Source organism: Leptidea sinapis, chromosome 11, assembly GCF_905404315.1.
Source record: "Leptidea sinapis chromosome 11, ilLepSina1.1, whole genome shotgun sequence".
NCBI lineage: Eukaryota > Metazoa > Arthropoda > Insecta > Lepidoptera > Pieridae > Leptidea > Leptidea sinapis.
The window spans coordinates 4083821-4099414 of record NC_066275.1 but is presented as its reverse complement, the minus strand read 5'-3'; the positions used below and the strand labels follow the sequence as shown (position 1 = coordinate 4099414).

At 34.2% G+C, this 15594-nt stretch overlaps 1 protein-coding gene across 2 annotated transcripts; it reads left to right on the top strand.

Moving 5' to 3' along the window:
• Positions 1-901: 901 nt before the first annotated feature.
• LOC126966755 (tRNA 2'-phosphotransferase 1) lies at positions 902-6373 on the top strand. 2 transcript variants are annotated; one of them, XM_050811035.1, is made up of 5 exons: positions 902-1005; positions 1162-1245; positions 2503-2713; positions 4786-5086; positions 5720-6373. In XM_050811035.1, exons 1-5 carry the CDS (start codon positions 914-916, stop codon positions 5737-5739), a joined length of 708 nt encoding a protein of 235 aa, XP_050666992.1. In that variant the 5' UTR covers positions 902-913; the 3' UTR covers positions 5740-6373. The 2 variants fall into 2 exon arrangements, with proteins under 2 accessions (XP_050666992.1, XP_050666993.1); XM_050811036.1 differs by lacking the exon at positions 902-1005 and having other exon boundaries at positions 1028-1177; positions 5720-6372.
• The last annotated feature ends 9221 nt before the right edge of the window (positions 6374-15594 follow it).

Genomic DNA, 15594 nt, shown 5'->3' with positions numbered 1-15594 from the left:
AAAAATAATCCAGTGGTGTTAAATCACACGATCTGACTGGCCATTTAACAGCTAAATTTCGTGAAATTATACGATCAGCAAATTTGGTATGCAATAAATTGATCGTCTCATTGGCTGTGTTACATGTGGCACCGTCTTGTTGAAACCACATGTCAGTGTTATCCATGTCATCAATGATAGGCCAAAATTGAGTTCTGAACATTTCGCGATAGCGTGATCCGCATTTCCAGCCTCATCTTCGAAAAAAAACTGTCCAATCACGCCTCCAGACCACATAGCGCACCATAGAGTGACACGTTGAGCATGCAAAGGCTTGTCAAAAATCGCTCTAGGATTTTCAGAAGCCCAAATGCGGCAATTTTGCTTGTGTCAACAAGTACCCTGACAAGTGAAAATAGGCTTCGTCTGAAACGCCAGCGGGTTGTTCAAGAATGAATTGAGCGAATCTACGGCGATGTGAATGGTCGGTCGGCTTCAATTCCTGCACTAGTTGAATCTTGTAAGGCTTCAAAGCCAAATCCTTACGCAAAGTTCGCCATGTGGTGGTTTGGGTTAACCCCAGTTGTTGAGAACGTCGAGATATTGAAAAATTTGAATCTTCTTCAACACTGTTGCTAACGGCTGCGATGTTTTCAGTTGAATGGCCCGGTCGAACACGCGTTGGTGTTGGCACATTTTGTACCGAGCCTGTCGACTCAAATTTAGCGACCAAATTCTTAATAGCGGTATCAGAAGGACGATTATGTTTTCCGAAAATGTCACGAATTTTACGGAATGTACTTTTGACAGAACCACCATTTTCATAGTGGGTTTTAATTATTTTAATGCGATTTTCGAGCGAAATTGAATTTATTGTAACAATTGCCAAAGCATCTACTACGAACATGTCAAAAAACTAACTGTCAATGCTGTCATGTTGTTGGTGTTGCCACAATTAAAAAACAAAGTTCTTGTTGAAAGACCTAACAACAAATTACAAATTTATGATTGCGTACCTATTGAAATGTGGGTATTTAAACAGCATACTTTATTGATGATTATTAAAATAGTTTTTCTCTGCATTCTCACTTTATGATTGTGAATTTCATTACCTAAAAACTACACGTTTTTAGGTAACTACCCATTTGTTTATCAACTTAAAATTACAAACTTATGTTGCAGGAATGATAGAAGAGAGGTACAATTAAGTAAATTATTATCTTGGCTTCTGAGACATAGGGCAAATAAAGAAGGCCTTCAAATAAGGTACACTCTATACAGTATAGACAGCATTCAGTTTTTGGGGCCAAGCTAATTATATAGTTATAAATAATAAAATATATAGTTCTTATAGTGAACATTATGTATCATGTCAAGAATGTTATAAACTAACATCAACATATTTTGTGAATAATAATTTATAAACTGTTGGAGATTTGTTTGACATCAATATATTAACTAAATATAAGAGTATTTCTTTACTCATATAAATATTCATAACAAGATCTTACTTGATAAGAATGGAAAAGGATGAATTGAATTTTGCTTGGTTAATTATACTCTTGACTACACCTCAACACCCCCCTTAGTCTTGCCTAGTACCAGCAAAACAATGGGTCTAGAAATTTCAACCAATTGCCAATGTGGCCGGGTCGATCTATCAGAAGAGTTGATTTATAATGCATATAATTAATGGAAATACTTCAAGCCAGCTCACAGACTAGGAGTAGGCTGCAGGTCTGGCCACATATGAAATATTGCTCTCACCTCCAGTCTGGTGCACCCAAGTAACAGCTTGAACTGCTCCAGCTGTTCAAATTATCTGTCCCATACTCTAATAAAGGATTGATTGCTAGCTAGTTTTATATTTTATTAGTTTGTTCTGTGGTTTGGTTATGTAGACAGTAAGCATGAAAGTAGCTTTACTGCACATATATACCAAATGTTTTGAAAAGGTATGTAATAGATATTTTTTATATTAGAGAGGGCAAATGGGCAAGAGGCTCACGGGATGGTGAGTGGTGAGGCAAACACCCATGGATATCAGCAATAACAGGGGTCTGTGGTATCATGTTGATGGCTTTAGTGTAAAGGGCATACTCCCAATGCTCTTTTCTTGAAGGTCCTTAAGTCATATCAGTTCGTAATAGATATTTATGAGTTTTGGAGACAGTCCTGATTAGTTATGATGATGTTTTTTGCTGGTCTTCCATCAATTCTATTTCTCCTTGGCCCTGTCCATTTGGTTGACATTAAGGTCCATCTCTGATCTGTATGTCTGTCCAAATGAATTGCCCACTGCCATTTGTCTTTTAAAGTGTGTTTCTCTAACTTCTTTTTTTTTATTAATTGTCCTTACTTTTTAGATACCCCATTCCATAGCATGTGGACTAGATTTAATTTTATTTTCACTGGCTATGATCTATGTATGGCTTCCTCTTTGCCAACCACAGAACAATCAACCTTCTAGCTAATTTTATTATTATGATTTTTTAATAAATAATAGCAGTTTTTCAATTTCAGTAATGATGGTTATATTGCAGTCAGTGAGCTCCTATTACATCATTCATTTAGGGGAAAGTATAATAAAAGTGATATTATAAGAGTTGTAGAAAACAATTCCAAAAAGAGATTTAAACTGCGGCAGAACCCACAAAATAACATTCTGGAAATCAAGGCAAATCAGGGACATTCAATAGACATTAATAATACTGATTTGATACAAATACTTGAGGTATTCTTATATGTATATTTTAAGTTCTACCTTCTTTTACATGGACAGATACAGATACCTAATATAAATTATAATTATCTATTTAACCAAAATTGAACTATTTGTTTTTAATATAAAAATAACAGGTTCTCATAATTCTCTTAGTGAATCTTTGCATAGTACTTATATTGGAAGACTATTTTTTTGCCTGGTCTGTCAGATTGGGCGAATTTGATATATATGGAAATATTTTTTTTTTATTTTGAAGTAATTTCCCTCACATCTGGGACTAAATATAAAAAAAAAAAAAACTGAATGAAAATTTATAGAGGATAAGAGGACTCGAACCCGCACCTCCTCTTAATACAGCCCAGCATTCTAACCAACTAAGCCAACCGAGCAACTAGGTATGTTTGTTCAACTCTCGGGATTTGCCGGTATTTACAGAATCTACTTTTTAGTAATTGATTACCTGCTCAACCAGACTCAAAGAATTACGAATCATGCTTTACGCGGACGGTGAACGATGATCGTGCCTCATTGATAAGCCAATCTGTACCCACTGCAGAATAAAACGGGGGGCTCGAGTGAGAACCAACTCTTGTTTTCCTCCTGGTGTTATGACTCATTATAAAGTTTTGTTTTCTACCGGCAGAAGTAGATATTTTCACCAGAACCAGATCTCGATGGGGCAACATATACGAGTAGTTGCCCGTGCGAAAAACACTTTTGGCGTAATATATTCCCACGTGCCTAAATGTTTGCCCCTGAGCCTTATTAATTGTTACCAAAAACCGTTGGTATCATAATTCATAGGAATGCCAGGTATCAGCACTGTACCCTACTGCTGGGCTAGTCAGAAACTATAGCACCAATCACGCTATTGCGAAGAAATTTTATTAAAGAAGATATTATCCATAATTATCTGAATGTTTTGAGTTTTCTTGAGTGTGTTCAGTCTCGTGCCAGAGTTTGGCGAGTCAGCATCTCCTGAGGATGACTCGTGTAGAGGCGCAACACGTGTCGAATTGTTTAAAGACGAATATTGGCGGAATTAACACTCAAGAAAACTCAAAACATTTGGATAAGAAATTTTACTTGGGAGTCTGGTTCCGTAGCATAAATTTGGTGGTTTAAGGTTTCTTAGCAACACAATTGGCTTGCCAGTTTTTAGTTTGAGAGAATGTGGGGCACCGTCACTCGGATTTAGTGATGTAGATGAGGAAATTTTATTCTTTATAACAGTTTCTAGGCGTCGACAATGATTTACAGTGTTGTCTGCGTGTGTTATCAGTATAACCATGTCTTGATTTAACTGCTGTGACGTTATCTAATTAAAACGAAAATAGTTTGTTAAAAAATTATAAATTATTTTCTTTCGAATAGAATTAATATTGTAATAAACCAACAAGCCGGCGCTGAAAATAAATTATAATGCGCCAACATTCGCAAATGAATGCCCTAGACCTGAGAAGAACTGTCGCAAGAAACTCTGCGGGCTTCTTTATTTTTAATTCAAATTATGATATGGTGCCTGACGGTAGATATGGGCGCCGCGTTTCAACGGCGGCTACTAAACCGCCGCAACGCTCAGGTTTCCACGGGAAATGAAAATTAATGTTTTATTTATTTATTGACACACCAACAGCATTACATACAAAACATTAAAAATAATTATGGTCTTATAGGTTTATAATCTGGTTTGAATGCCAGTTACTGGTGCATACACCACTCTCATTGCAAGACATTAATTTAAATACAAAATACAGTTTGACCTACAAATTTAACAAGGATTTTAAGCAATGTTAACTAATTCACGGACCATCCTGTACGTCGCCCCACTAAAGACTAATTTGACTTAGCAGAGTAGTAGGTATAATAAGTTTATGTTTGTTTCTGGTGTTAACATTATGGTTATGACAGTTTCAGTACGACAACTCTCTCTGTTATCCATTCTTAAACATTTTATTGAGATAAAATCTTTAGTTGCGAATGCAACGGGCAACTACTAGTTTTAATATATTTTGTAACTGTTTTACTGCACATCTTATGTTATTTGAGCACCTCGTCCTACTTATTTTTTTTCATTCCAGCCCAAGTATGAAACGTTAGTTCACGGCACGTATTTCAAATATTGGCCAAAAATTAAAAATGCTGGCCTGCATCATATGTCAAGAAAACTCATACATCTAAGTAAAGGTATACTTGGTAACTCAAATGTAATAAGTGGGCTACGTAGGGATGTGGAACTGTATGTATTTATTGACCTATCCGCAGCTTTGGCAGACGGTATCAGGTTCTATGAATCAGAAAATGGAGTAGTATTGACTGAAGGAAATGTTAATGGATACCTAGAACCAAAATATTTTTCTAAAGTTACTGTTGTTAAGACTGGTAAGTTTGAGTAATTTAAATATAAACCTTTTAGATTATGGTTTGGTCACCACTGCACTCCCAACTAGATACCGCAGGCGTAGTCGCAAAATGCAGCAACTAATACTACGCCCAAGTAGGAACACTCGAGTCTCGAACAATGTGTGACGTTGACGTGCCACCTGTTCTGTTAAAAATTGCTGATGATTGAAACTTAAATGCCGGGTTGCGTAGTAAAACTTTGGTAAAATATTTCTACTGGAAATAAGAAAGACACTGGGATCACATATTACCAGTAAGTATTTTGTATTATATTAATTTCAATGCAGAATAACACGAAGCGTATGTTACAAAATTTAAAAGATGCCATTGAGTGTCAAGATGCAACGCACACAAGCATCTAATAGTTACTGTAATAAAAAAACTATTGTTCTTAGATAGTGCGGTATCTAGTTGGAGCGCAGCGGAGACCAACCCTTAATCTAAGATTTGAAACTGAAAACTGGGTAAATTGAGACATACCAATCACATAATTGAAAAAGTTCGTAACTTTAAAACTTCTTACTTAAAGATATTGTTAAAATAATATGTTTTTAATTTATGTCTGAAATGTTTGAAGTCGATAATTTTTGTTTAATTAAATTAACTTTCTAGGACAACAAATATATCCATGAAACTTGGCAACAATATCCGTACTGCAGCAGTGCACAATACAGGCATAGAAGTGAGATTTATTATAAGTAATGACCACGGACGAGTAAAAAAAGAAGTACTCCGTGTCACCTTACATAACAGTGAGGCACCAAAACAAGCCGATAAACGTGTAAATACATAGCCCCACGCATACACTTCCACTAATACAAGCCTATCTGCCGCCAAGATGAGATTTGCCATCGTCTGTGACAGATCAGTTTGCGTCGCAATAAAATGTCGTTGTGCGTTGTATATAATTATGTGTGGATATATGATTATTTAAGGGAGAATAAATTGTGTAACTGGTATGCCTCGTAACCGCTCACACACTAGCATAACGGTGCTTCACTTGCTCATATCACGGCGAGGAGTCCTTCTTTTTTTACAAGTCCGTGGTTATGACGTTCAATTATAGTTTGGTTGTTTTAACAGATTAAAAACTTATCTCATTTATTGTTCAACATAGTCCATAGTATTGAAATGAAATGTTTCACTGGTTAACATGTTATATATACCTTTAATAAACACCTACTCCCTCACGTTTATAAAATAAATAAACAAATGACATATTTTATTATTAGTACGCACATTCCGAAAGCTTGCGTTAAAACTAATTACAAATACTTCAATAAAATGTCGAAAATAAATAAACACGTAAATAGGGCATACCCCACAATTCTAGTTTATCGATACTTTATTTACAATTACTAACCAACAATCTAAACAAGTCATTAAAAACTAGTAGTTTTGTGTTATTCGAATGTTTTAATATTTTTCACAATTAATAAATTAACGAATGGATAAGCTTTGTAAAAAAATAGTTTATTTTTGTAAGTTCAATACTTACGAAACCACTGTTTTTTGAGCAGCGAACAAGTGGGAGGCTCCTTTGCACAGGATGCCAGCCTAGATTATGGATACCACAACGGCACCTATTTCTGCCGTGAAGCAGTTAGCATTACTGTGTTTCGGTCTGAAGGGCGCTGTAGATAGTGAAATTACTGGGCAAATGACTTAACATCTTGTGTCAAGTTGACGAGCGCAGTTGTGATACCGCTCAGAATTTTTGGGGTTTTTCAAGAATCCTGCGCATCACTGCATTGTAATGGCAGGGCGTATCCATTACCATCGGCTGTGCGTCCTGCTCGTCTCGTCCCTTATTTTCATAAAAAAAAGTAAGTTGGTACGATTTTTGATAGGTTGCTTTCAAATTACAAACACGTAATAAATTGTTATTGTTTAGTTCTTCCTTATTCACGATCATTATCTCTAAACTACTTCATAATTTATGAAAATAAAAATTCTGACGCTTCTTAGTTTTAAATACTATGTAGTATTTTTACAATAATCATTACAGAATAATTTCAAAATAGACCTAAACAGCTAATTATTTATAGATTACAACTCCCTTTACAGAAAGATAATTATCGATAGAAGATGTCCTTCCCTACGCCGGACGACGTTGACCTTGTAAAGGCTATTCAAAGAAATAGCAACGCAGTCAAAGAGACCCCGCCGGCGCGTGTATCTCTTTGACATATAATAATATTGAAATATTCAAGTTCATTGAATTATTGACCCAGTCCCCCAAATCTCACAGGATGTTTAAATTTGTTCAAAATGTAAAGCCTACTTTTTGACAAAAACCACTGCACGGATTTCGTTAATTTTTGGTATATCGTCAGCTAATATGCTAACAAGTATGTACCTACATTTATTTCATATAAGCTATTTCCATAATGTATAACCGCCCCTATGGTTAAGGATAGGACTGGATAATTATTGGTGTCTACATCTGGGGGGACCTAAATGCTGTTTCGAAGTATAAAAAGAACAATTTAATTATTTTTTATATTAAATTGATTCCATAATAATTTATATAGGTACTTACGTTTTTTTCCATTTATACCTTACTAGCTGATCCGACATACGTTGTTCTGTACCTACATATTAAGTAAAATACTGTTTTTTATGAATTGCCACTAATATTTCAAAACTTCGAGAATTATTTCGTAAAATATGCTCCCTGTTGTTTTGCAGCCGTTTTCAATAAGCTATCTATCATTAGTTTAACCTACTAGAGCTAGAGACAAAACTATCCTTTTACGCTCACTTACATTTCAATAACCTATCGTCTAACATCTAACCTAATATATTGGACATAACTATGGATAGATAAAATCTAGTCATTAAACGGTGACAGCAATTTATCCGTAACTAGAGATACGTTATTGAAAATGGCCGATAGTGAAATTGTTTCATAGCAGAACTGTCGAACGGTGCGTAAAAAATGGTCTCATAGAATGGACATATTGTCCATACAAAACAAATATTGTAATAATAAAAATAATTATGGGTCCCAAATGGAAATAAAAACTATCCTATCTCTCAAGTTGGACTTAACTGCACTTTATGAAGTAATCCCCATTAAAATCCGTTCATCCGTTTAGGAGTTCACTGGAAACAAACATCAGGACTACAGGAACACTGGATTAATATATTATGATGTAATGCACATATTTTATTATTACAATTTTTTGTGAAATTTTATTATAAATATTTTTATGACTAACTGACAATTCTACGATTTTTTAATTTTTGTCAGCTTGTATGGTGGTATTTCTAATACTTGAGAACAGCTTGCACGCTCTGGATGAAAATTGGTGTGTTGTTAGATAATGTGACTGGATAATAGGTTATTTTGATTCTACTCGTGATATTAACCGTAAGTATTTAATTTGTAATCACCTATCTTCCGTAAATAAAAAAATATATATATGTACTTATAAAATGTACTCTTTGTCATTTCGTACCAAAGGTGTGTTACGATTGTCTGTGTAGTTACGGCGTGAAAACATAATATTATCACTATAATATAGGTTACATTATATATTAAATCAAGCCACCACTAGAAGAAGCGCCCGTTCACAAGAATGGAGCAGCCATGGTCTCCCTCAACCATATTTTAGGGAAGGAACGACCCGCCTCACGTCGCCGCCACAAGCAGTGTTTAAGCGAGCATGACGAAGCCTGTCACAAGAACTCAACCTAATAGCAAAAAAGAATGTTCATCTATTCAATAAATACCGACCTCATCTTACAATTTTAACATTTTGTTTAAAGAAGATGGACAAAATATGTATGGGCCTGTGCCCCACAATGTAATGTGTATATATAAAATCCATGTCATTTTAAAGTAGACATCTTCTAGAACAAAAATACAAGATGTACATATTGTTGAGCAGCGGTGGACAAAAGTTATGGGGGCTTAAAGAAGTTGTGTGACTATGGCAAAATATTTGTTATATGATGTTTATATATATTTTGTATAATATAATGATACTAGCTGACCCAGCAAACGTTGTATTGTCGATATTAAAATCGCGATACAAAAGTAACTGTGAAAATTTGAAGTTGTATCATGTATTTTTTAATGCTGACTCATAATCAAACAAATTTAAAATAAAATGTCAAAAAAATTAGTGTGGACCACCCTTAACATTTAGGGGCATGAAAAATAGATGTCCGATTCTCAGACCTACCCAATATGCACTCAACATTTCATGAGAATCGGTCAAGCCGTTTCGGAGAAGTTCAAAGTTTAACACCATGACACGAAAATTTTATATATTAGATAACATTTCAAATGCCGGGAACTTTATTTTACTTTATAAGGGAATATAATATACTAGCTGGCCCGGCAAACGTTGTTTTGCCATATAAATTATTTTTAATGTTCGACCGTTTTTCTCAGACTCTTTTAAGCCGAAAGCCACGACCACGAAAAAGTCATTTATTTTTTCGGGTTACATTACATAGTTAAGACACTCACAAAAAATGTGGCTTTCTATTGGTAAGATTTTTTTTTAAATTGTTTCAGAGATTATCATTATTAAGTAATTAGAAAGTATTTTATTTTTTCGTCAACATTTCAATGTTTTTATATTATTTTGCTATTCGGAACGGAGACAAATCCAACAAATTAAAAATCATGAAAATCAGTCCAGCTGTTCACCAGATATAAGTGTTCGAACAACTGTGTAAGGTTTGTTAATTGGAACTCCACGCCTCTCCCGTAGACGCTACGCATTACACCAGGCTAAGCAGCAAATGCAGTTTCCACTTTGAAGCACTTGGAGCCAGTGGTACACAGTAGGATCCATTAACCATGAAAATATACAAAAATAATTTAAACTTATTTCATAAAATGCAATTAAACCGTTAATACTATGTAGCTTACCGTTTCATGTTCCGTTATGTTCTCTTTCGGTCGATCCTGACCAAATGTCCCATCCCTGTCTAGTAGATGTAAAGATTTCACCAACTATGTCACCGACACACAGATTCATAGCCAAGGGACATTCGCCAGTGGTATTCCATCGCTTGAGCCTGGCTGTATCATGCGAATACTATGCAATGCAACACATGACATCACACGCTGTTCTACACTACGCATTGCAGCACACTCGTTCCTGTATGTAAACATCATAATCAAAGTTTCTCTTGTGCTCAGTATCATGTCAACTCTCAACATCATGACTTATTATTCGCCACATTCGAAAAGCTCATAAGTTATGACATGTCTTAAGGCAATTGCATTAGCTTCACTGATTTACAGAAAATAAAATCGCAAAATAGCAACTCCCTTTAATTACTAACGCAAAAGCTAAGTCTGAGTAATAATAATATTGACGGTAACCTGAACTTATTTTCACAAAAATGAATTTCGTATAAATTCAAACACTTAATTCAATTTGTAAGTATTGGGAGTAGCAAAAAATATTTTTTCTATCTATCACACGGATTTGTAAACAGTAGCTATGAAACTGTTTTTTGTTTTAAAACTACCTTCAAAAATAACATCGAATAATCGGTAAATTCAAGTCTTTCCAAATTAAGTTAACTTGAATCCTTCATCCCACCTTCGAGGACGAAGAAAGAGCCTCCGTATTGTTTTTTAAAGGTGTGCCGTCACAATTATCAACGTGCTGGTGATCACTCATAATCGATCGAATTCTTGACTTAACTCTCTGTAATTTTAAGTGGGGTAAAGTTAGTTGTCCAGAAGAACCTTTATCAAAAATTATGTATTAATAATTATTTATAAAAATTAATATGCATCACCCACCTCTACTTATAAATTTTGATATAGTCTGCAACTCGAACCTAAAAGCAGTTCCTTTCGCTACCTATAGCTTCCGGAAGGCAGTCTATGATTACGTAATTACTGAATTAGACAAAGTAGACTGGCATACTGAACTGGCGAATTGTGATAATACCAATACGATGGTGGATAAATTCTACAAATCTATTCAGAATATTATAGAAAAGACTATACCTAAGTCGATTCATAAGAATTATAAATTTCCCATCTGGTTCTCTAAGCCCCTTATTCGTATGTTAAACGAAAAGGAAAAATTAAGAAAACGATTTAAAAAATATAAAAATCCAAGAGATCTATTTGAATACAAAATTCTTAAAGACCGAGTTGATAAGCTAATGCCTACTTGTTACAAACAATACATTAGGGATATTGAGAGTGGTATTCATGGTAATCCTCGTAGATTTTGGTCATTTGTCAAAAATCGTAAGAGCTCTTCATCATCGCTTCCCAGCAAAATGAGTTACAATAATATGATGGCTGACACAGGTGAAGACATAGTAAACCTATTCGCTGGTTATTTCTCCTCCCTTTATCAAGGTACCCCTATTAAGGTCTCTTATGATTGTGTAAATACAGCTCACGGGCACTCCACTTTGAGTAATATATATATCAATGAACACGTGATTATTAAAACCCTTTTGTCTCTCGATCCTTCAAAGGGGGCTGGCCCTGACGGTATCCCACCAATATTCATAAAAAATGTGCAAAACAACTAGCCCTTCCACTAAAAATTATATTTTCACATTCCTTATTAACATCTTCTTTTCCCACTAAGTGGAAATTAGCTAATGTCGTACCAATATTTAAGAAAGGAGATAAATCCGATGTTGCTAATTATCGCCCCATTTCTCTACTATCTATATTTCCGAAAGTCTTTGAAAGAATTCTAAATAAATTTATGATTTGGCATTTTTAAGAACTTATTTCTAACACTCAGCATGGTTTTGTTGGTGGCAAATCTACTGTGACAAATCTTGAGTTTTGTTAATAACCTAGCTGAAAGCGTCGACAGTGGTATTCAAACGGATGTCATTTACACGGATCTCAGTAGTGCGTTTGATAAAGTCGACCATAACCTACTCCTGACTAAGCTTTTCAACTACGGTATCTCTAACCCCCTATTATCTTGGTTTAAGTCATACCTAAGTGGTAGGTCTCAAAGAGTCATCACGTATGGTTATACCTCCACGTGTTACACCACATTTTCTGGCGTTCCCCAAGGATCTCTCTTAGGGCCTTTGCTGTTTGTCGTTTTTATTAATGACGTAATATCGGTTGTGAAGCATAGCAAAGCGCTACTGTATGCTGATGATTTAAAGTTGTACAGATTAATTAACTCGCATAATGATGGAGCGTTGTTACAAGAAGATCTTTACGCTGTTAGTGACTGGGCCAGAAGTAACAAAATGATCCTCAACGCTCGTAAATGTGTTCATATTAAAATCACGCGGAAGAAAAATGTAATATCCAAAACATATTTTGCTAATGATCTCACCATCAATGAAGTAAATGCCAGAGATCTAGGAATTTTAATTGACACTAGACTTTCATTCAAACCACATATAGATGAAGTTGTTGGAAAGGCGACCTAAATGGTTGGATTTATTAAACGTACTTCCAAAGATTTTAAACAGATTAATTCTGTCATGTGTTTATACAATGCATTTGTTCGGTCGCATTTGGAATATGCTTGTGTGATTTGGGACCCCTTTTACAAAATTCATGTTGATAGGTTGGAAAAAATACAAAGGTCTTTTACTCGATTTCTGGTATACAAAGACACAAAACATAGCGGTTCATGTTTATCATACAGCCAGAGGCTAAATATTTTTAAATTAAAATCTCTCGAAAATCGTCGTCGTATTCAAGATTTGCTATTTTTATTTAAATTATGTAATGGTATTGTTAGTGCCCCAGAAATATTACGACAAATTGATTTCAATGTACCCCGCCCTGTGCAAGGCTTATTAATCGTGAATTCTTTCATCTTGCTATTCGAGAACTAATATTGGTCTTCACTCTCCACTGCAGCGCTCTATCATTTAATGAGCTCCTTAATAATAATTTTGACTCCATGGATATGTTTGGGATGTCAGTGCTACAATTTAAAAGACTTTGCAACAGTGTTATTTATAATAGTTTTTAATTATATATATGGTTTGCTCGCTTTACTCATATTCAACATAAGAAATAATTTGAATTTTTAACATTTACTAATCTTTAAAGTACTTTGCGTTTTTTGTACTAACATTATCTTTAATAATATAATAGAGCTGTACATACCTGTAAGAAAGCTTTTCTGTTCATAATGTTCGTTTTATATTTTTCTTATTTTTGTTTAGTTTAGAATAGCTTGTTGGTGTGTCTATTATAAATAAATAAATAATTGGATAATTTAAAGAAAATTGCAAAAGCATTTGACCACCTTCGTATATTCTACAGGAAAAGTTATGACGACCCAGAGAGGCCTATACCGTATTAATATGATTACTCTCGTTTTTATAATAGGTGTGTTGTAGACGGTAGTATTTGCGCCTATATACGAGTAGGTACATTATTATATGTATTTTTGTAACTCCTATGGACTTTACACGGCAAACATTAATTGCTCGCAGATTGCAGTAGTGTTTGCGTGAAGAAGTAATAAATGTATTATTTAAGCACTTTATATAGCACACTTAGGCTTGTTGATTGACACACAGTTGACACACGACTAAGGAGAAAGTGTGCTTACATTGTCTCGAAGCACACTTTTGCCGTTCCGTTATCAGATTGCGAATGATATGCCCATATGTATAGAACGTATATAATAAATAATATGAATAACGTCTCATTTTAAGGTTCTCTTTTGTTTATTTTAATATGGATCTAAGCAAAGTCTTACTAGTTTAAACTAAGGGATACGTTTTAGTTATCTCAAAGAAAAAAACAATTATCATAATTAATATTTTATTAATAGTTTTGTTTTGCGTTGTAGTTTCGGTTTAGACAGTGTTTGGTATTCGTTTTTCAAATGTTGCAATAAAGTCTTAGGCGTGCTGAATCTGAAATTATAACAGAATACACATTAACAGAAGTTAGTTGACCCTAATTTTTAGCATTTAAATATTTTTTTCACATCATAACCGATATAATATAATAAAAAGGATTTTTAAGTTTAATAAACTTATAAACTATTTTACGATCAATAAACTTATTAAACAAAAATATAGATACCATGAAAATTAAATAAATAAAAATAAATTTAATAATAATTTAAAATAAAATATCGACCATCGATCAAAAAGTGTACACTACAGATAGATTGTAATATTATAATTTTTACTCTAGATGAATTAAATCAATACTCTATCACTTTAAGCATTCTTTTTTAGCTATTATTTGTTCATAAGTGCTTACCTTTCTTTATCCAAAAAATAATTAGGTCATGAAAATTCTCTGACCCATCCGACCAGCCAAATTTTAAACCACATATTTTTTATTACATGGTATAGCTTACGCATTTATTCTACAAATAATTAAGCACATTACCCTGAATAATACACGAATAAAGTAAAAGAAAACGAAAATTCGTAACAAAAAACAACAACAATATTATTATTGTACATAGGCAATTATTTATATTTGATTCAAAGAAAATCGATCGAAATGCATGGCATGTTCACAAATGTTCTATGGTAATTAGAATTCTTTGCTTTCGTTGGTATATTGATTGAGTTTTTTTGCTTCTTCTTTTATTTGGCAAGTTTAAATTATGTTACGTATAACATGCGGCACGATACACGTCCAAAATATATGGCTGATGATACCTGGTTAATTCAAGGTTAACTCAATAAATACTAAGGACACTACGCAGAAAATTGTACTGAAATATCGCACAAGGAAGCGACTTCTACCCTTTGGTTAAAATGTTCAAAAAAGTTTCATACTACACAATATGTATCTATTTGGAATTTAAAAAAGGAACAATGAAGCGCGGTCTCTACGCATAGCCAAGCGAACAAACCGTTTACTGTACCTACTGAAGTAAAGTGCAAAGAGAAAAAGTGCGAGCCTAAACAAAGGCCGGTATGGTGTGACCAAGGCTGCATTTGGTTTTGTCGACTCATCGGCAGCATCTTAACAATACCAATATGCTATTATTGCGCATACACTCTCATCTCTGACACTAAACTCAAGTTTGGATTATTTATACCGTAAATTAAATGATATTAAAACAATCATATAAAAAAAATGTTAACAGTCACTTTTATTTTGAACGAATGACATGTCACATGACACTCAAACCAAAACAAAAAAAGAGTCGAATATATGTTAGAGCGAGACAACGTTTGCCGCCATTATTTTTAGAACAATGCCATACATATTCGAGTTTATTAGAGTTGCGCCAGGCTGGTTTAAATGATTATGACTGCACGTTTCTTACATTACATCGATTGAATCGATTTTTTTTTAGTTTTGCTAGGCTGTTGACTCCTCAGCCTACAAATGTCAATGTAACCGGTATACGTAGTGCTTAAATTCTCTTTGGTAACCGGACTGTCAGATTTCACTATCAATAAAGGCGATGCGGCACATTCAATCGCTTACTCTTCCTTTTTACGTCAATATGATGTCATATCTAGTCATTCCGAAAATAGCGGATTTATATTACCGGTCACCCTCGATATGA

Excerpts from the sequence above, each read along its gene's own strand:
- LOC126966755 (XM_050811035.1), top strand. The coding sequence starts at position 914 with ATGTTGTTGGTGTTGCCACAATTAAAAAACAAAGTTCTTGTTGAAAGA. Across the intron at positions 1,006-1,161 it reads GATTGCGTACCTATTGAAAT|GAATGATAGAAGAGAGGTAC; the intron begins GTGGGTATTTAA and ends CTTATGTTGCAG. Across the intron at positions 5,087-5,719 it reads AGTTACTGTTGTTAAGACTG|GACAACAAATATATCCATGA; the intron begins GTAAGTTTGAGT and ends TTAACTTTCTAG.